The 21,791-nt window shown below is 32.6% G+C and overlaps 1 protein-coding gene across 1 annotated transcript in view; it reads left to right on the top strand.

The window, feature by feature from the left end:
• The first annotated feature begins 326 nt into the window (after nt 1-326).
• Gclc (glutamate--cysteine ligase) overlaps nt 327-21,791 on the top strand; it is a 60,446-nt gene continuing 38,981 nt past the window's right edge. The window contains exon 1 of the mRNA XM_072538144.1: nt 327-1,145. Coding sequence (XP_072394245.1) covers nt 700-1,145 — 446 coding nt within the window. The 5' untranslated portion in view covers nt 327-699. The remainder of the gene's footprint in view (nt 1,146-21,791) is intronic.

Genomic DNA, 21,791 nt, shown 5'->3' with positions numbered 1-21,791 from the left:
TATTTTTTATTTATTCATTAGGTAATAATTTATAGAATGGATAACATTTACATTTATAATTAGGTAGGTAGTTATTTTTAAAGATCCAATCCAATAATTTGTCAAATAATTTACTATTTTTATTGGGAATTAACCGCAATTTCGATTTTCCGAAGTGAAATGTCAAAATAAACGTTTATTTGTTACAATAATCCCCAATAAAAATAGTAAATTTTATTAAAATGTCACAAGAAAATAGCTGAAGAACATTTGTCAACATTGCACAAATACCTATTACATTTTTGGAATTTCCGTTCATTCATGTCACCCACGTTACGTCATAGACAGGTTAAGTTTATTTATTAGTTCATTTCCTTACCGCATAAATGGTAAATATGAAATTCATAATTTGTGAAATTTATAATTCGTGAATTCTGTTAGTCTAATCCTATTATTACAAATGAAAGTAATAATTCTTATGTGTTCAAAAAAATAGTACAATAATAATAATTTTTAAAGGTAACGTTTTGTAAGAAATACTTGATTTTATGTATAAATATCGTGAAAGGTTAGTGCAACTTGTTATTGAAATTGCGCAAAATCAAAGTTAGTGATAATCTTGAATAAAAACAAGGCTTTTCGTCATTACATAGCACATTCGTGTTAATCGCGGAGTTGTGTTAGGTAGTTGTTAACGTTTAATAGTGACTGAAAAAGAATATGGGTCTTTTAACTGAAGGTAGTCCATTGTCCTGGGAGGAGACCAAAAAACATGCCCAACATGTTCGGGAACATGGAATAATACAGTTTATTAATCTGTACAAAAAACTAAGAGATCGTGAAGGAGACATACTTAAGTGGGGCGATGAAGTGGAATACATTATAGTTAAGTTTTTTGATGACAAGAAAGAGGCAAAGGTTAGTTTAAGAAGTCATGAATTGCTTACCATCCTTAATCAAAAAGAACAAGAAAATCCTAATGGTGTGAAGTCTTTATGGAGACCAGAATTTGGTGCATATATGATAGAAGGAACTCCTGGACATCCCTATGGTGGTTTGCTAGCTCACTTTAATATCGTGGAGGCCAATATGAAACATAGGAGACAAGAAGTCATGGAATTGCTTCAACCAAATGAAACCATTATGAGCATTACTAGTTTTCCAAGGTTAGTATTATAACAAATTAGTACATTAGGGGTAGTTCTTAAAATATATTCAATAACAAGTAATCAGACATTTGAATAACATACTTTTTAAAGTATGACTATTCTGTTTTATTTTATTAAGACCAGGTTAAATGGATATTATTTTCCTAATCTGTGTTTACTACTACTTTAGTGTTTTAAACTGAGTTTCTACTCATATTCTTTTTAAATAAATTTTGGTTAAGGCATGCCTTGTGTGCTTTATATTGAAACAGTTGGATACAATATGCAGTAACACTAACATGCTGTAACTTAAATGTAATAGACTTAACTTAATCTGCTTCATTTAATTTAGCATGACAGAAAACAAGAAAACTAATTTACGAATCAGTAAAATGATTTAAATATTAAATTTTACTTACAATCGTGAAATGACTTCTTAAGCTGGTTTTTTCTGTCACCTGTTCAGTTAAAGTAAATGTGATTTAGTAACTTGTCTTAGGTATTGTTAAAATTTCAACATTTTGGACCTTTGTTCTTTCGATTTTACTTCATCCCAGCTTTCTTTAAAGTTTTAAAGTAAGGTTAATCATATTGCTATGTTGAGCTATACATTTAATTCAAATCTATTTTATCTTATGTCTATTTAAAAGTCTGCAAATATTGCATACAATGTACGTTTGTATTAGTAACTTATAGTTTGTAGTTCCTGTAGGACAAATATCTGGTCTGTTTAGTCTGAGGAGTACTGCCAAAACAAGTTTTCACAATATTCATTCATCTACTTTGATATCCTCTTGGTATGGTTTATGTCAAACTTCTGTGAAGTGCTTGGCTGAACAATAGATGGTGCGAAGAATTATTGGTGGAAATTTCTTTTTTCATCTAGATTTAAGATCTTGTGAAATATTATTAAATATTACCTTTATTTTAATAACCAATAAAAATAACAATATAGTGTCAGGTAAATCCCTGTTATTATATTGATAATACATGTATATACATGTTTTTAGATTCAATTGTTTGTTTTGTTAATAGCTAATTAAATTCAAGGTGAAAATTTCATAGTAATGATGTTGTTTAATCTTTGGTACTGTAAAAGAGTTTGCTATCTCAAATAAATAATTTTTATACATATTAAAAGATCTTTTTTGGCAACACGCCCAAGACTGTTAACATTTAGCAGTTTGAAAGCAGTCAAAGGAATGAATGCCCAACAACCTCATTCACATGGCAGAATACTGCATGTTTTTTTTTTATATTGTTCCATCGTATTTAATAAATAATTATTGTATACTTATATCGATACCTGAATTCCAAAACTTCTCAACTGGAAATCTGGGTTTCTGGATGAAAGTTTAAAAACTCTCAATTACCTTCTTAATTTATGTGAACTAAAATTCAGTAATTTTAACTCAAATCGCATGGAAAAGTTGTTACTTAATAAAACAAAAAATAAATAAATATTCTTTGTCAATTTACTGCTATAAACAATTTTTTGTCCATACTGTAAAATTTGAAGATTCTCAGTTGAGAGGTTTTGGAATTTAGGTATCGATATAGTACCTTTCACTTGAGGCTTACTCCTCTGAAAACTTCTTTAATAGATATAAAAATTATCTGAAATAAGTCCGTTCAGTTTCTAGAGGTTTCTAGTACCATGTTATGGTATAATTCAGACAATGTGGAGTTACACATTTTTTATCATATAGTTACCAATAATCATCTTCTTCTTTCTCTTTATGTAAGCAATTTTGCTTATTCATTGGTGGATTGATACCTCTATGGAAGGTTGTCACTCCATCTTTTATACAATATTGTCCAATACTTTTTTTACCAATTGGTGATTTATCTCTTGCTATTTCAATGACACGGGTCTCCCCCATTCTGTTTATGTGGTTATTCAATTATTTTTTTCTGTTTAGTATCCATTTGTTTATACACTGTATGTTACATTTTCTTCTAATGTCTTCACTCCTCTAATGTCGTTTCTAGTAGTCTTTGTGTTGTAGCTGTGTCGGGTCTTGTTTCTGATGCATATGTCATTATTGGTCTTACACAGGCTTTATAAATTATTGACTTCATCTCATTGTTAATATGTTGGTTTTGCCATATTGTGTTAGTATCCTGTCAGTCTATTTGCTTTTTGTACTTGATCTCTCACTTCCTTCTCCAGGTTTTCATAGCTGTCAGTGTAATTCCAATGTATTTTATTTCCATGACTTGTTTTACTGATGCCATCGATTTCTATTTTACATCTGATTGGTTCTTTGCTGATTATTATTGTTTTAGTTTTTTAAGTTGAGGATGTCATATCAAATTCTTTTGCTCCTATGTTAAATCTGTGGGCTAGTCTTTGGCAGAATATCTTCATTTTGGGCAATCAATATTGCATCATCTGTGTAACAGACTAAGTATTTTTACTTCTTTGTTTCTCATTCTGTATTCTCTTTCTTTGTTGACAGTTTTGATGATTTCATCCATGATTAAATTGAAGAGCTTAGGGCCCAATGAGTCCCCCTTTCTTATTTCACTGCTTATGTCTATAGGTTCTGTAAATTGTCCATCTATTCTGACTTTCATTTTGTTGTTTTGCTTTGTCTTACTCTATCAAATGCTTTCTTCGAGTCAATCAGACACAGAAATGCTGGTCTATTAATTATACTCTAATGATTCCTCAGTAATTTGCTTTATGGCGAATACTGCATCTGTACACAATCTTCCAGTATGAAAACCCTGTTGTTCATCTGCTAATCTAATCCTCTGATTCATAATTTCTTTTAAAATTTTAGTTATGAGTTTTAGGGTACTATTTAACAAGTTTATACCTTTGTAGTTTCCGGCTGTTTTTAACCCCCATTTTGAATAGTAGAATTAGTTCGCTAGTTCTCGATTCCTCCGGTATTTTATTGTGTTTTATAATTTTGTTAATTCTTCTTCTTCTTCTTCTTCTAATGGCGCTACAACCCTTTGTAAGTCTTGGCCAGCTTAACAATGTTCTTCCATTCTGCCCTGTCGGATACTTTCCTTCGCCACTGCCTGATGTTCATGGTTTTAAGATCCCTCTCTACGTTGTCTATCCATCTTTTACGGGGCCTTCCTCTTGTTCTGTTTCCTTGGGGCTTCCATCTCTGGACTACTTTTACAGCTCGATTATCTGTCATTCTTTCTAGGTGACCAAGCCAGTTTAGTCTGTGTGACTTCTATGTTCCTTAGTATTTTGCCCTCAAATATTCTCAGTTGATTTTCATCAGTGGTTGAGAGGGTCCACGTTTCACATCCATATGTGATCACTGGTCTAATTACTGTTTTGTAGATTCTAAGCTTAGACTCACGATTCAGTAACTTACTTTTCATTAAGTCTTTGTATGCATAAAAGCACTTATTACCGCTAAGTATCCGTGCTTGTATTTTTTTCGACTGATGTTGTTGTTGTCATTTTGTTAATTAATATTGATAATTTTTCTGTCATTGCTGCTCCACAATATTTCAGTAAGTCTTGTATTTATATTAATTTCTTCATCTATGGTAATTTCTGAGTTTCCGGCTCTAGCGCCGGAATTTGTTCTTCTTTTGCATAGAGATTTTTTAGATAGTCAATCCATGGATCCTTTTCTACGTGTTTTGGTTCTATTAGTTCCTTTACCTCCGTTCTTTGGCCTTTTATGAAGCGCCATATTTCCTGTTGCAGACAATTATGTTCCATTTCGTTCGAAAATATTCATTTGTTATTCTTCTTACAAGTGCATATGCTTCGTTTCTTACTGACTTATATTACCACAGTAGAATGACCAAATTATTTAATTAATCTATTATCAAATTATTCAATACAAATCTAATTGTGACAAAATATAAAAGGTCTAAGATAAATTTGTATAACTATACTTAATGGAATTTCAATATCAGTTTTGTTAGCAACACTAAACAAAACAAATTCTGTTTAATTAAAGACGATATTTTGCGATCATTAATTTTTTGCACATTATGAAGCAATTATTCAAATGTAAATAATAACTCCTTGAACTATCCATATTGGACCATTAAAAATTAGATAATAAGAGGCGCCATTTGAAATGCTTAAAAAATGCAAATGAGATTTAGCGTTTAGTTAATTGCTTTGTCCACAAAGCAATATTGAGATAAACTATTTATAGATAGGCAAGTTACTCAAGGTTTTCAGAATTATTTATATAAAGATTTATTTGTCTTACATACAGGGTTTATTCAATGAAAAGGTTCAATTGAAACTCAAACTAGATCTTTCTTATTAAGTAATTTTAGACAAAAGCTTCCAAGTTATCTTTACTGATTAAAATATGCCTAAAAATATTGCCCCAAGCTCTATGAGAGAATATATTAGGAACGCCATGGTTTTGATCAGATTGCAGGGAAAGTTATCAAAGACGTTAAAATACGAGGGAGTAACTGTGTTATGACTTATATTATCCAATGTATTACTTATCATTGTCAAAATTTTAAACAAAAACATTTAGTTTGGTTTCAATAGTCATCGAAAGAAAGCAACTTTTATTATGGTTTTTGAAAAACAGACAAGTTGAATATGATCAGTTTAACATAGTGACAGAGACATTCTGATTTTTGGGGATCAAAATACGAAGACATTTTTCAGATGTTGATAATCTTTTGGCAAGAATAAGGCGCAATCTGATGAATGATTCCACTGAGAAGTCACCCTTGGTGAGAGATGTGTCCATGTCTTCAAAAGGACGGAAGTCACAGGAATCTGCACTGAGAGACTTAAACTGCTTAAAGATCGCGTTATAAGGGAAGTTGCTATTTTTTGTTCGGAAGTAATCTGTTGTAAACTGGTCATACAGCAGCCAATTGACTCATTCCACAGAAGAGAAAAAGTCTAAATGTAAGAAGAACTTCTAAGAGTTAATGAAATAGCGAAGAACAAATAGCAATATAAACCAATCTCGACAAATTAACAGATTGTTAAAAATAAGAAAAAAAACAGAGAAAACAAAGAAGAATGGACGAAAATGTTTTAAGTACTGTACAAATAATAATTATCAGCAAAAAGTAAATGCACGAAATAATATAGGTTACAGACCCAGAAAATAAAATAAAAGTATGGAAAGAGGATCATACTTAAAAGCCTCAGTAATTGTACATGTCAACATGAAGATAGATACACCAGAAGTAAAAGAACAGTCAAAACGGTAAAGACCTACCGAAGATCATAACCACAGGATCGATCGAAAAGGTGATGCTGATTGTTTTTAGGGATACGAAATCTTTATTCAAAATGGAACAACCAATAACTAGAGTGTTGTACTATGCAGCTGATCCATAGTACACTCTATGATAATAATGATGATGAAATGATAATGCATCAAGACAACATACTAGCTCACAAGGGCTTATGTAGTTGTCAAATGTGACTATTTCCTCTTTCCCCATGTTACTATTTCCTCTTCCCTAACTGAACAAAATAATGCCTTTTTGTAACGTAAGATGAGTTTGTAGCCCAAATTTCAAGCTATTCTGAGGAGATCAGCAAAAGTGATTTTCGTAAGAGACAAAAAAGTTAAAAGGGCCTCTTCCCAAGTATGTTGAACAAAAAAGAGATTGTCTTAAAGAAAAGAGAAAATAACAAATGTTCCTTTTCTTTTTTCTCTGGACCCTGTACCACAACTCCTCCATCCGATACACAACTGTAAGTTCTGCCGAAGCTGCCTTGCTGTGCTGAAGGTTCGCCGGTAGAACCCTGATTGGAATCATATAAAAATGTATTTGCAGAGAAAAAGGACTATTAAAACGATGAATCAATTTGCTAGAATAGATTAAAATTGGTGTTCCAGAATTGTTCTTAACAAACAAAATATATATTATCAGTCAAAAAATCTTAAAAGATTAGTTAAACACTTCAACTAATGGTTTTATGTTAATTAGAATGATATCCACAATGTAACTTATCTTTTTATAATCAAATATGATTGTACTATTAGATAAATATTGGAGAACTTTACTGATAATATTTACAAAAAAGTTTTAAACTTTATGTAATAGAGATAAGTAGCTATGATGACAGTAAATTAAAATTAAAATCAGCATTGACTCGTGGAGTAGGTAGACAAAGTTATTTCATTGCATTTTATTTGCTCTATATCTAATAAAAAGGAACATAATGATTAAAAATAGATCTCATGGTATCTGGACACCCCCATTAGATATCAACCAATATCAGGCACATATCAATAATAAGCTACAACCGTATTAAACCGCCGAGAACGATCTTAACGACTTGAATAGTAGCATCATAAACGCTGAAACGCTGTTAAATCAAAGAAGACAAATGAGAAGCGATAGGAATGCAGACAGCCACACTCTAAGAGAAATGAATAAAACTGTTTCGAAGGCAATCAGGAGAGATTTAAGGAGATTTAAAACCGATAATATTAAACGCACTATAGAGAAAAATAACAACCTAAAAGCTCTACGTAGAAGAGAATGAGAATATATCGAATGAGAAATGCGGAATTTATAAATTAAGAAACAAGCAAAATGAAATAATATCACGTAGAGACAATTTAATATAGGTCGTCGAAGAGTTTTAGGAGAAATTATATGGAAGTAGACGAAAAGATCAAACACGAATACAAACAGCCATTTCAAAGAAGATCATGAATGATGTTTCGAAGTAATACCAGAGATAAAGGTAGATGAGATTTGACAAGCATTAAGAAAAATGAAAAATTTTAATAACAAAGCCCCAGGAGAGAATGGAATTGTAAATGGAAGCTATCGTAAATGGAGGAGATCTGCTATTAAATAAATTCAGGAAACTGTTTAATCTATGCTTGCAGCAAAGAGAGGTGCCCAAAGAATGGAACAATGCAGTGCTATAACCATCCTTTTGCTTAAAAAAGGAGATAGAACGGACCTAGAAAATTATTGACCTATTAGCCTGTTGACCTGTTGAACCACATATACAAGCTCTTCACTAAATTAGTGACATTAAGATTGGAGAAAAAATTAGATTTCTACCAACCGAGAGAGCAGGAAGGATTCCGTTCAAATTATGGTACCAATGACCACATCTATACAGTAAAGATACTCATTGAAAAATATATAGAATACAACAAACCTCTTGTCCTCACTTTCATAGATTTCCATAAAGCGTTCGACACGATCGAAATAGGCAGCCTTATAGAAGCAATGAATGACAGCAGGATTGACCACAGGTATAGTGAAGTTACTTACAATATTTACAAATCAATCAATAGACGACGAAAAGCTTAACTATCTTCGTTTCGCAGATGACATTGTCCGTATCAGAGATAATTTAGTAGAAGCCACAGATATGAATTCGACTTTGCATGTTCGAAGGTGGGCCTCAGAATGAACTTGACCAAAACTGAGTTTATGACAAATATGGTCCCCGATAACCATTCAACTATTCCAAGACAAAGAGGTAGAACTGGTGGAGAAATATACGTATTTGGGTCATGAAATAAGAATCAGCAGGGATAACTAAACATGCGAATTCCAAAGACGAATTACTTTGGCGTGGGCAGCCTTTGGAAAACTGCGAGACACACTTAGAGCCAATATACCAATTAGGCTCAAAAGAAAAGTATTTGATCAATGCTTATTACCGGTCATGGCCTATGGGGCGGAAGCTATGACTAATTTACGAGATTACGGCTTCGAAATTGAGAGTGGAACAGAGACGAATGGAACGGTCTATGCTGGGAGTGACGTTGTGGGACCGAATAAGAAACGAAGATCTGCGAAGAAGGACGAGTATTGCTGATGTTGTGGAACGCATAGCGGAACTGAAATGGAGCTGGGCAGGCCATGTAGCGAGAATGAACGACTCACGATTGACGAGCAAAATTACAAATTGGAGGCCAAGAGCAGACAAACGTAGTAGAGGAAGACCACCTACGCGTTGGGCCCAAAGCCATCAGGCGTATCACAAAAAATTGGCAACAAAGAGGGCAAAATCGTAAAGAATGGAGGAGTTTAAGGGAGGCTTATGTCCAGCAGTGGACGTGATAAATGAAGGCTGGATGATGGTGATATCTAATACACGCATGTTTATGATAAAAGTGTGTCCAAGCTAAAAAACAAATTAAAGAATCAAAAAATATTACCATTTGGGGGAGTCGTTCAAGTATTAAGTAACGCAATTAGGGGGAAAGGAGAGTCTTGTAAAACGTTTCGGTGCTGTACAGGAATGGGAGGGGGGTTTGAATAACGCGTTACGTAGCCCTGTTTTTTTTACTTAAATACGTAAAATTGCATTACGTAATACGCCCATGGGTTTAATTGTCAGTTGTGTGAGTTTTTAAATCATGCGTCGATAGATATGAATAATATACATATTATCACTTATCGAACCAGTGTCGTTACGATCTAACTCTATTTTGCTTTATCTTTGATACCTCGCGTTGTTAACAGCTTGCGTCCCTAATGTTCTACCATTTTTTCTCAGGCAACCCTATATCGTGATATTAAGAAAAAAATTAGCTTTAATTTGATATAATAAACGTGCATATACGTCATGAGAAGCGTATTTTAATTAAAAAATAAATAAACAAAATAAAATATTTGTCAAAACTTACTTACTTAATCAGTAGACCCATTTTTGTACCTTTCGGTGTTGGACCGTTTAAAATACAATTCATTAAATTACAATATTTGACAGTCTTCTGAGGTGTCCTAGCTCTTAACGAACTTTCTCCATTCCTTCCTATTGGATGCCATCTGTGTTGCTTTCTGCCAAGTCTTACCCTTACTCTGCAGTATTTGCGAGATGTCACTGTTCCATTCTTTAATGGGTCTTCCTCTTCTGTTCTTCCCTATTGGTTTGGCGTCCCACACTCTTTTTACTTGTCTATTATTGTCCATCCGGGTTAGATGTCCGAACCATGCCAATTTTTTCTCCTTGATTGACTCGAGTATCGGTTTGATTTTGAGTCTTTCTCGTATTTCTTCATTTCTGATTATATCAGTTCTTTTTACTCCTATCGTTCTTCTGAGGTATTTCATCTCTGTTGCCTGAATTCTGCTCTGATGTCTTTTGTTTAATATCCAATTTTCTGCTTCATATGTCACTGTAGGTCTATATATTGTTTTGTATATTGTCATCTTGGTCTTTGTTGATATTTCTTTGTTATTAAGGAATCCTCTATTTAGTGCTTGAAATAGTTTTCCTGTGTTTTCCATTCTGTTGTTAAGATCGTCCTCGATGTCTCCTTTGTTGTTGATTACTGTTCCTAAGTATTTGTATGAATTTGTCTGTATTATTTTTTGTTGGTCTATCATTACTTCTATTTGATCTTCCGTCCCTTGTTTCCTTGATATTTTCATTATCTGAGTCTTCTCTTTGTTTATGTTTAAGTTGTATTTGCTTGCTTCTAGGTTCCGTTTCTCTAAGTTGTATTTCAGTTTTTCTGCAGTTTCCGCAATTAATACTATGTCGTCTGCAAATATACACATCTCAGCATTATTTGTCAAAAACTAATTACTATTATACTCCAGTCGTCAGATACGAAAATTCCACTGAACCTCTAAAAATCATACGAACAAGCTGAATTTTGCCGAAAATAATAATTTTGGGACCCTAAAAAAGATGCAAAAAGGTTTACTACTTTTACCCCCAGGCAAACGCAAAACATCGATTTACCAAGAATCTACGCCGTAGAAAAATATGTAGCTGAAAAATGTTTATTAGCACTTTTTTGTAGAATAAACTGTTCTCTCACAAACAACGATTGAAGCGACCGTCAATTTTGAATGTCAGTTACGCGCGCGCAATCAATGTTCAATAAAATTTTTATCAGCCCGACGTTAAAAATTCGATATCTTTTGATTCAAGTTACCTATCGACAAAAATCAAGATACGTTTTCGATTAGTTTACATTACTGGAGCCTAACCTTTAAAACCTATAGCATGAAATTTTAGTTTTGAAGTTTGGCAACAAATGTGACGCATTTGAAATATGCAAAAAAAACGCTGGATTTAAAATTTCAAATAACAAACGATCTAAAACATATAAACCTTTTTTTTTTAATTACACTAGTACGTTTTTCAAAAGAACCAAACTTCTGTCATAAACCACACCCAAAACCGTCTTCTTAAATTCATTTCTCGTGTGTGATCGTTTGTAATGTAAAACATTAAATTCTGCGTTTTTTATTTATATTTCAAAAGCCTCATACTTGTTGCCACAACTCAAAATTGAAATTTCATGTCATAGGTTTTAAAGATTGATCTCTAAAAATGGAAATTGTACTACAACTGGTCAATAAAAGTGATCAATTTGATTGATCTCACGAGAATCATAAAAAGTGCCAAAAATCGCGCCACGTTTATTTATTTAACATCTTTATTTTTTTCTCGGCAAAATAAAAAACTGCATACGAAAGCTGCACTCTGTATCTTTAAAACGTATTTTGATTTTTGTCGAAATGACACTTGGATCAAAAGATCGAATTTTTACCGTCGAGCTGATACAAATTTTATTGAACACTGATTTCGCGCGCATGACTGACATTCAAGATCGACTGTCGCTTCAAGCGTTGTTTCTAAGAGAACGGTTCATTCTACATAAAAAACGCTTATAAATATTTTTGTCTAAAATTATCTCAGCTACATTTTTTATTTGACATTTTTTTTACGGTGTACAGATTCTTGGTAAATCGATTTTTTTGTGTTTTTACCCCCCTACTAGGGGAGTTTTAGTGGGAAGACTAAAGGAAAGTGGTAAACTTTTTTGCATCTTTTTTAGAGTCCCAAAATTAATATTCTCTTTAAAATTTCGGTTGTTCGTATGATTTTTAGGGGTCAACTCTCTGACGACTGGACTATTAAGTAATTGAATTAAAAATATTTGCGGCTACTTTTTGACTAGCAACCTATTAGCAGTGTATTCTTCTAATTAATTTTAAATGTAAGTAAAAATATGAGTTGGATGAACTACGTTATGAACGTAGTGATCCTGCAGTGGGACCTTGTACTATAACAATTTTAGCCGAAAATAATATGTTATAGATAATTGAACAAAATGCTTTTAGGCTAATCATTGAATGACAGTAACATTAAAACATTGATATGCATACTAAGATAAGTGTTATTTTAAATGTTTTATCGAAAATCATTCTAGTATATTGACTGATAGAATATTATTTATAATTAGAAAACACATCAATAATATATACTTTTTGTAATGTTTTTTACTACTACTTGATTAAATAGATCGAATAAAATAACAAATGCATTTTATCTCCTCTACTATTCAAGGTCTGTGTAGATCAGATATTGTAAATAGTGATTCAAAACCAACGAAAGTGATAAAAATAAACGGAACACATGTAAACAACAAACTGTTGCGTTTTTCTATGGGTTCAGGAATTAAGTGAAGTAAAGGTAGTTTCACTTACTTAACTACAAAAAAAAAGTCACTAAATACCAGATATATCATTAACAATTATAAATACACTAATAATTTTCGCCTTTAATAATATGGGTATCGCTTACAAACACACTTGTCTAATTACTGTCTCTTTAAAGGTACGCCGCAGCTGTTTTATACACTATCAGCTGTTCTAGAGATCGCCAGCGAAGGTACGAATGCGGAATCAGCGTCTTCAACACGAGATTCCAAAAAAATATCGCGAGTAAACCATTGATAGAACGCCTGCTAGAATTTTCGAGATGAAAAGAGCTTCTCTTCGTGAATTACAGAACCGCAATTACAGTCACATAACAATACGTTATTTTGGTGACACTGTCATTCTAGCAGATAATAAATTTATAGAATTTTCAAGAACTTCTGAGTGATGTCGACAGAATAAGAAAGTAAAACTTCGGAAAGAGTTGATAAGTTCAAATACCTTGGATGCACTATAAAACCAAAAATATATAATGATGTAGAAATTAAAATAAGAGCAGTGATGGCAAGATCACCAATGGTTAAATTCCAAAAACACTTATGCTGGAGGTAGATTCGTCTAAGTTTAAGACTCCACATGGTAAAATGACTCACAGTAATAAACGGGGCTGAAACATGGTCTCCCGAATCAAAATTAATGAATTGCATAAAAGCATTCGAATTGTGGACATTGTAAACTACTACGTATCGTAAGAGTTGATCATGTGACAAACGAAGTGTTAAGAACATCTAGAAGAAAATTCATCACTTGAAGAAGAAAATAAGGGCAAGTAGAGTAACTATTAAATATGAAAAAACAACAAGGAAACCTAGTAAAAATATCAATCAACAGTACAAAAGGGAATTAAATCAATATTATAAAATCTGTAAGACTTGTATGAATGTTGTATTTGGTAATCATTACGAGCCGTTTATGCGCCATATACAGGGTGAGTCATGAGGAACTGTACATACTCCTACCACGTACAGAGGCCCCTATAGGGAATAACAAATCATTCAAAAGTGTCTGCTCCCATTGGTTAACACGTTCGCGGACACCTAGTTTTTATAGGGGGTCGCAAAAAATACACTTGTAAAAATCTTAAAATTTGATATTTTTATGTCATAAAAAAGTAGTTTCACAATATTTTAGAATGTTTAGGTTGTTTTTTATAAAACAACAAGGTGCGGTAAATGCTGCTATGTCCATATATGTCACAAAAGTTGTGCAACTGGACAAAGCGGTACATGCCGCTCTCGATTAGTAAATGCAACTAAATCTTTATTTCTGTAAAAAATAATAAAGAAATATCCTTATAACGAAAATATAATACCGAGATACTCTTATATTAAAAAATTTAATTTTTGTGTACAGTTCAAAACACGGTACAACGCAAAGTGCTGGTTTATCGGCACACGTTTTACACAAGTATCTGGTTTCCTTGCGTTTTTTGTTTCGTAAACACCACTTGCACCTCACATGGTGAGTTTTGCGGGGGTATGTAGGGTGTGGAATTATATCTGGAAAGTGTTGTTCATTGTTAGGGTTGACAACTATATTCGCTTCCATTCGAGGTCGTTTTCCACCGTGCAAAGCTCCCTTATGCATCAGTTTTCTCCCATCATTCATATCTTCTGGAATGTTCAATAATTCTCTTACCAAATTTTCTCTGTATTCCAAAAGGGTCGGTTTTACATTTTTGTGCTTCTTCATTGCATAGTAGGAATTCCATATAGCTACATCCAGTAAGTGAAACATCACTTTTTTGTACTAACTGATAGTTTTCCATGGAGAAGAATAATAACTCACCATTTGATCGCTCCTATGTATTCCTGACATGTACTCATTGTACCTGGCAACTTCTTCAGGTTTTATTACTGTCTTTCCAAACCTGTTCTGTACATTTATAAGTTTTGGGTGATATTTGGTTGTTATGCAAAGTACTTCCCTTTTATCCTTCCACTTTGAAATATAGATGCTACCGTCTCTTCGCCGTTTGTGTTCTCCTTTCTTTAGATTGGTGTTTACAAGAGCTTTTGGATTTCCTTTTCTGTTTCGTCTAAGAGTTCCTGTAGAATGAGTTTTTCTTTCCAAAACGGATTTTGACAGCAAAATGCTGTAGAAGTTATCAAGGAATAAATGATGGCCTTTATCCAAATAAGGTTCCATAAGTTGCAGTACTAATGACTCAATTTTAGATAATCCTTCTACATCTTCGGATTTTTCTTTATAAATTTTTATATTCAATACATATCCGTCTGCTGTACATAGCTCGTAGAACTTAATGCCATATTTCGCTTTTTTTCCTTTGATATACACCCGAAAACTCAGACGACCACGAAAGAGAAGCAATGATTCATCTAGTGACATTTCTTCTGCAGGGTAATAAGCTTTTTGAAAATTGAGTAATAGTTTATCGAGCAGAGGATTGACTTTTTTCAGTGGATCAGTTCCTGTTGTTTCCTCTTTACAAGCACAGTTAAAACACCGCAGCATTTCTTCAAATCTTCTACCAGATAGGGTGTAATGAAAAACTGGTGCATAATAAAGTGGATTCATTGAAAACAACTTCCTTACAGAGGGGTATTTTATTTGACCCTGTAATATGCATATAGCTAAAAATGATTGAAGTTCCTCCATAGTAAATGGCCTAATGGATGCTTGTCTGCTGTATTTTTGCTTGGGTCTATTTACATTAGTCAATATTTCAATGTATTTGTTCATTGAATCAAGAATTAGCTGCATAATTTCTTGATCCCAAAATTCAAAAAAAATAGTCTGTAGCTTTAGGAGTATCTGTGTCAAAATTAAGATGAAGGCCACTTTGGGAATCGTCAAACAAAAAATCTGGAATATCTGCGGCAATATCATCCCACTCGTTATCAGTTCCAATATCGCCCACCTCTAGCAAATTTTGTATATCATTACCTGTTTCGTCATTTTCTGGCTCAACTCTGTCTTCGTGATTTTCGTTTGAAAACAGATTCTCGTTTGCCAACGAATCTTCACCACTAGTGGGTTGATATGATGGATCTTGTAAATCATCATCAGAGCTATAAGGTTATGATTCAGAACTTTCAAATTCATCTGTGCTCACTTCATCCATAAGTCCAAGAAGCCTTGCTTCTTCTCTAGAATCCATTTTCTGTAAAAACAAAAAATAGTATATTTACCGAAAATATAACCTCAACATTTTATTACTGTCTCTACTACTGATAAGCAGCATACAAATTACTAAATAACACAATCGTAATAAAACAATTACTTACTTTTATTATTCTCCAACAAATCTAGTCAAAATAAACAAACCACCAACAAAAATGAAGTGATATAGTACCACGTGCTCGCCGCCTAACACACGTCTAATATTTCAAATCTAAACTCCGACACGGACAGTTCACAATATTTTATGTTATTTGCTGGGTCACCTAAAGTGCTTGAATAGTATTTCATGTACAAAAATGTGCGTGGTAAGCCGCTTTGCGTTTTGGCCGTTCTCAACATTAGACGGGATATCGCGCTTTGTCCCAGAAAGTAGAGCGGCATATGCCGCTTTGTCCGCGAACGTGTTAATATAGAGGTTGAGTTGTGAATTTTGAAATTTCAATTCGTCGTAACTTCTGAACGGTAAGTTATATGTGTTCCATATTTTGGCCAAACGTTTCACTACTATCACCTAATCAACTGATTTATTCAAACCGGAAAAAATGAGGTCCGGCTTTAAAAAATTAGTTTGTTTTGTTCATATCAAAAATTTCACCCTGTAAACGGATTTTGAAAATTCTAGTATTACTTTTATACAGTAGACCAATAGACAATTAAAATATATTTATTTTTCCCCACACAATTACTTACTTAATGTTTAAAAAAATTAAATTTGATAATTACTTAAGTAATTAAAAATTTAACAAAATGAACCATCGATGTAAAAAGTGTATCTTTTCTTTTAAAAATTACTTTTTTAACAAACATTTGCCAAACAAACCGGAACTGACTCATACTGAAAAAAATCAAGTCCGGTTTTAAAAATAAGTTCGTTTTATTCATAGAAAAAATTTCACCCTGTAAGTAAATAGTTTTGGAAAACTCTAATAAGAATTAAATGGCATACCATTTTTTTGTATCACACGACTAAGCACCTAATTTTTAATTAAAAAAAAATTTTTGACTATGAATTAAAAGTTTAGTAAAATAAACAATGGGTGTAAAAAAATGTAACTTTTCTTGCAAAATTAATTTTTTTGAACAAACTTTTAATTTAACATTTAACAAACAAACCGGACATGATGTCTGATTTATTGAAATAATTGGAAAACAAATCAGGTCCGGTTTTAAAAAATTAGTTCGTTTTGCTTATAAAAAAGTACGGTTTTTGAAAACTCTTATAAGAATTTTATAAATTGGACAAATAGGCAAATATAATGTGTATGTATAAAAGTATGTATGTATGTATATGTATAAAGTGTTACTTTATTTAAAATTTATAGCACGAGCTGTGATACTATTAATACTTACAAATTAAATACATGTATATGTATATGTTTTAAAAATTTAATTTTCGGAAGAGAAGTCGAATTTTTTAAATCTGGGTTTCAGTTTACCATTTGATTTTTTAGTTAGAAATGAAATTAAGTAATCTTGTAGGGTGGATAAATTTCTCTAAGAAATGTATCCAAGTGTTGCTACGCCACTGGTAGCAATTAACTTACACTTCTTAAATTATACTAATTATAGAAGTAAATTCTCCAACAAATTCTCATAAAAGCCGAAAATCTATCCAAAAGATATTTTTTCCCATAGACTAACTTTCTCCGACCAATTCCAAAAGTTTCCCTGTTAGACAAGAATTCAAAAGGTCGGTTTTACCTACCTCTATATAGAAATATCGAAGTTGTCCCCGGTCCCCCGTCCCCCGCGAATCCCTTGCAATAGTCAGGCATTGCAATCAGAATTTTAAGTATCTTCAGTATAAAATTGTATCCCAGCTTAGCTGGTCGCTCTCGCATATTAATTAGTTTTTAGTTTCGCATTCTATCAAATTCGACGAATTCCTGGTTTAAGAGTTTAGACTCTCGCGTATATAGTATCAAATTGTATCCCAGCTGAGCTGGTCGCTTCTTGTTTTAGAGTTTTATCTCTCGCAGTTTAGTTATCGTTACATAGCTTATAGTTAAAAGCTGAACGCTCATTATTAATCAAGTATATTCGTATAGAAGAAAACGTCCTTAGTTGAAGTGATCATTATTAGTAACATTTTAATCTGTATCAGTGCTAGTGTAGTGTGTCGCGGACTAGTGTATGAACAGTGATCGGCTGTTTTCAATAAAAGAACTTGCGCTAAAACTTTGGCTAAATATTAATTTAGTGTAGTAACATTCAATTATTAAACTACGTGTTGTTTAAACTGATTGTGTTCTTATTTCTCACGCCAGTGGGTGGTCCTTCAAGTTGGATGTAATTAAAACACTTAGTACGCTCTAAATGGTAGAAAGATCGGCATCCTAATATGTATACAATTCTCATTAGAATTTTTAAAAGGCGTATACACGATGAAATTTTTTCTCTGAACAAAATGAACTAGTTTCTTAAAGCCGGACCTGATTTTTTTCTAGTTTGAATAAATCAGTTGATTAGGTGGTAGTAGTATAACGTTTGACCAAAATATGAGACACATCGAACTTACCGTTCAAAAGTTATGACGAATAAAAATGTCAGTTAAAATTCACAACTCACCCTGTACATTATTAAACTTTCTGGCGGGATACGAGCAATATATGAATTATGTTAAATCATACACTCACCTATATAGAAAGAAATTGTCAGAAACATAATAATCACTTCAATGATGATTTATTTTTAAAATCTAGTCATCAACAAATCAGAGTAATGGTGTGTTTCCTAGGACACCACAAAGCTGGGATAACATCGATTATGTAATAGAATTTAGTTTTTCCAATACCTAAAATTCTATAAAAGGAATACTTATAGTAAAAAATTGCAAATAAACAGAAACTTAAAAAGAATTAAGTAATCTGAAATGTAGAATGGCGATGTGACCTGTGAAAAACGTAGGGAGCAGTCACTGTATCCAGGAGCCATTACTAAGAACTAGAAGGAGAAACGGATGAGATATTTTTAATTCTGTATGAAAATTTGTCAATTTTTGATTTGAAAGACCTCACAAGTATTTGTAATTCTATAAATCTACTCCTTTGTTACAGTAGTTATTAAACGACTTTATTAATTTTATTATATCTGTCAAGGACATTTACTAGGCATGTTGTAATAATTGCTTCACATTTTATTTTAGTGGTGAGATATAAACTAAAATCGATAAATACCTGTACATATTATTTAAAATCAATATCTGTACACTGCTATATTTTATGATTCATTCAGTAATTATTTGAAAAGTTGATCAATAATAGATAACAGTTTTTATTTTACCGTCTCTGTGGCAAATAGTAATAATTTTATACCTCTGTTTCTGTGATGAGAAATTTTTAAGTGTTGGAATGTAACTCATGTATTTTGGATTTTAGTAAGTCGTCTTTTGTTAAATCGATAAATATCACAAGGATTTCTGATCCTGTCAAGTTTATAATAATCTTCGAAGAAATATTTATTAAAACTTTCTTTAATATCTTTTAAGTGTAAAATTATATCAACAAACAAATCCGGCTTTGCATGATGATAGTGTAGGAAATTCTGAGACATTCTTCTTTGGTATTTACGAACATACAACACAACGACCGACTTTTTCTTGAGAGAGAGAGAGAGAGAGAGAGAGAGAGAGAGAGAGAGAGAGAGAGAGTTTATTTTGTCATGGGCTGTGAAGGGTATTGTATTTGTTTCCCCAAAGGCTCATGTTTAGCGTGTTGAGTATATCATAAAAAGGTTGGCTAGATATGCCAATCTGGACAACGAATCTTCGTCGCAAATCAAGGTTTTTATGATCAGTTCTCTCTCATCCTTCAGTCCGGCCCCTCGGAGGGTAATGGTTATCGTGATGTCGTGTATTGTCCGTCTCCAAAGATCTCGTCTATGCTCATTTCTTTTAACTCATGCATAGGTCTTTTGCATATAAAGTTTCTGTAATTCGATCGATCCATTTGTTGGGGATCTTCGTCGTGATCTTCGCACTTCTACCTTTACTTGGATAATACGTTTTTCCATGTTTTCTGTGTCTGCTCTCATAACATTTCCAAAGTATTTTAATTGTTGGAGATGAACTTTGCTGAAAAGCCGTTTGCTGTTCTTTAGTTTATTTAAAATTGGATAATTTGTCCTGTGGTCTGTCCACAAAATTCCTAACATTCTTCTCCAATAAAAACATTTCAGTGGCGTCTATCTTTCTTCTTTCCGCTTGTCGTAGGGTCCAAGATTCACATCCGTAACTCAGTATTGGGAATAATAATATTTTTACTTCTAGTCCTGACAACGCTTTTGCTCCATATGTGCCTAAACTAGTACACTTAGATCACTATTTTAAGCAGATGCTCAGTATTATTTGATTGAAGTGGTTTGCAGACAAAAAACTCTTATAACATTTTCATGATAATCAAATCATACAAATACAAGTAGCTGTGTCAGTCCATTGGTTTACTTGATGTGTAAAATATGTGCATTCTTGAAGTTTTAAACAGTTGTTTTTCAATATTGGAAGACATATCGGCAATTGGCTTCTGCACTGTGTTGTTGGTATTTTTTTTAATTTATCTGGCTCCCTTTTCTGCTAACACAACTTGAACCACATCCACAGTGGTTGGTACTAGAAGGGTCTAATCTATTATATGAGGTTTTCCATCTGTTGCAATCCTATAACTAGGAAGGTAGGACGCCTTTATTAAGTTAGTATCAGTATTTACAAAGCTTGTCCTTATCAATCAAATCAGAACGTTTTGTGTGTTTGTGACACATCAGCAGAGAAGGCTTCATGATTTGATTCGAAAGCATTTCGAAATAAACAATATATGGGATTATTACTGTTTTCGGTGCCAAACTTTACAATAAAACCATTCTCGTTGATGTAAACACTCGCATAATATATGTGATAATAAAATAGCTACATCACAGTGATTTAGAGTTAGAGTGTGGAAGCGAATTTTAAGTCTAAGAGAAGCAATTGAGGAAGACGAAAAATGGATATTAATTCTCAAGGTAGACTAACAACACAAGAATTAGAATAATGAAAGAAGAATATTGGCAATGTTTCACGAACATACAAAATATTTGTTCAAAGTAGGGGGAAAGGCATGGAAAAATTTTAAGAAATAAAAAAAAATTGGTCGACGAATATCAAGAAACATATGGGAAGATATAGAGTTGTATATAACACACAAAAATATGCTCAAATGCCAGAAGAAAGATTTGACATAAACCTCAGATATTAGACAGGAACTGCTGAGCTGTTAAAATAGAGCGGAGAAAAACTAGCTGAAAAACTTATGATACTCTTTTACGATGTCTTAAAATCGTCGCCGGTTCCCCACCACTGGCATGCAAGTATCACTATATCTAATATATAGACATAATAGTAAAATGAATTTGATTTCAATAGTAACAAATTTTATCGACTAAGCGATAAATTAATTTTTGCATGAAGCAATAAAACGTAAATATTGCACATATAATTTGTAAATAATATTTGCAAACTGCTAATTTATGAATCCATAAGTAATCAGTTTTTACGATTTGCAGGAAATGCGCTAACGTTTTTACAGTTACGTAGTTTATTCAATTATTAGTCCAGTTGAGATAACTAACACAAAAGATACTGTCTTTTTTGTATAAAAAGAACACTTCCTACTTCCGCTACACTAATTAGTAGATTAGCAGATTAGTAGAAGTACAATGATAAAGTTGATAAGTGCGACATATCCTATAGGTGTTTGCTATCACATTCATTTAAACCTGTTGAGAACTTATACAGGGTGTTTCAAAAAAGGTAACCCCGTCTCTAGGGTAGGTAAAAAACTGAAAAATAATTGGGGTTTGCTTAGTAAAAAATTTTTGTAACGCCATCCGTTTTCAAAATACAGGGCGTTGAAGAAAAAAAAATTTACGCATCTTTTACGATTTTGCCGAAACTACTGGCAACATTGTAATGAAATTTTATACGAATATGTTTTGGAAGCTGATACATCTCATGAATTTGTTTTTATATCTGATTCTCATAGAGGGCGCTAGTTACACGGATCGTACTAAGTATTAGTCAATATAACTTTTTTAAGAGTATAATTATTAATCAAAATTTCA

This window comes from Diabrotica undecimpunctata, chromosome 7 (genome assembly GCF_040954645.1).
Source record: "Diabrotica undecimpunctata isolate CICGRU chromosome 7, icDiaUnde3, whole genome shotgun sequence".
Taxonomy (NCBI): Eukaryota; Metazoa; Arthropoda; class Insecta; order Coleoptera; family Chrysomelidae; genus Diabrotica; species Diabrotica undecimpunctata.
The sequence above is the reverse complement of the archived record's forward strand: the minus strand, read 5'-3'. Positions and strand labels throughout refer to the sequence as shown.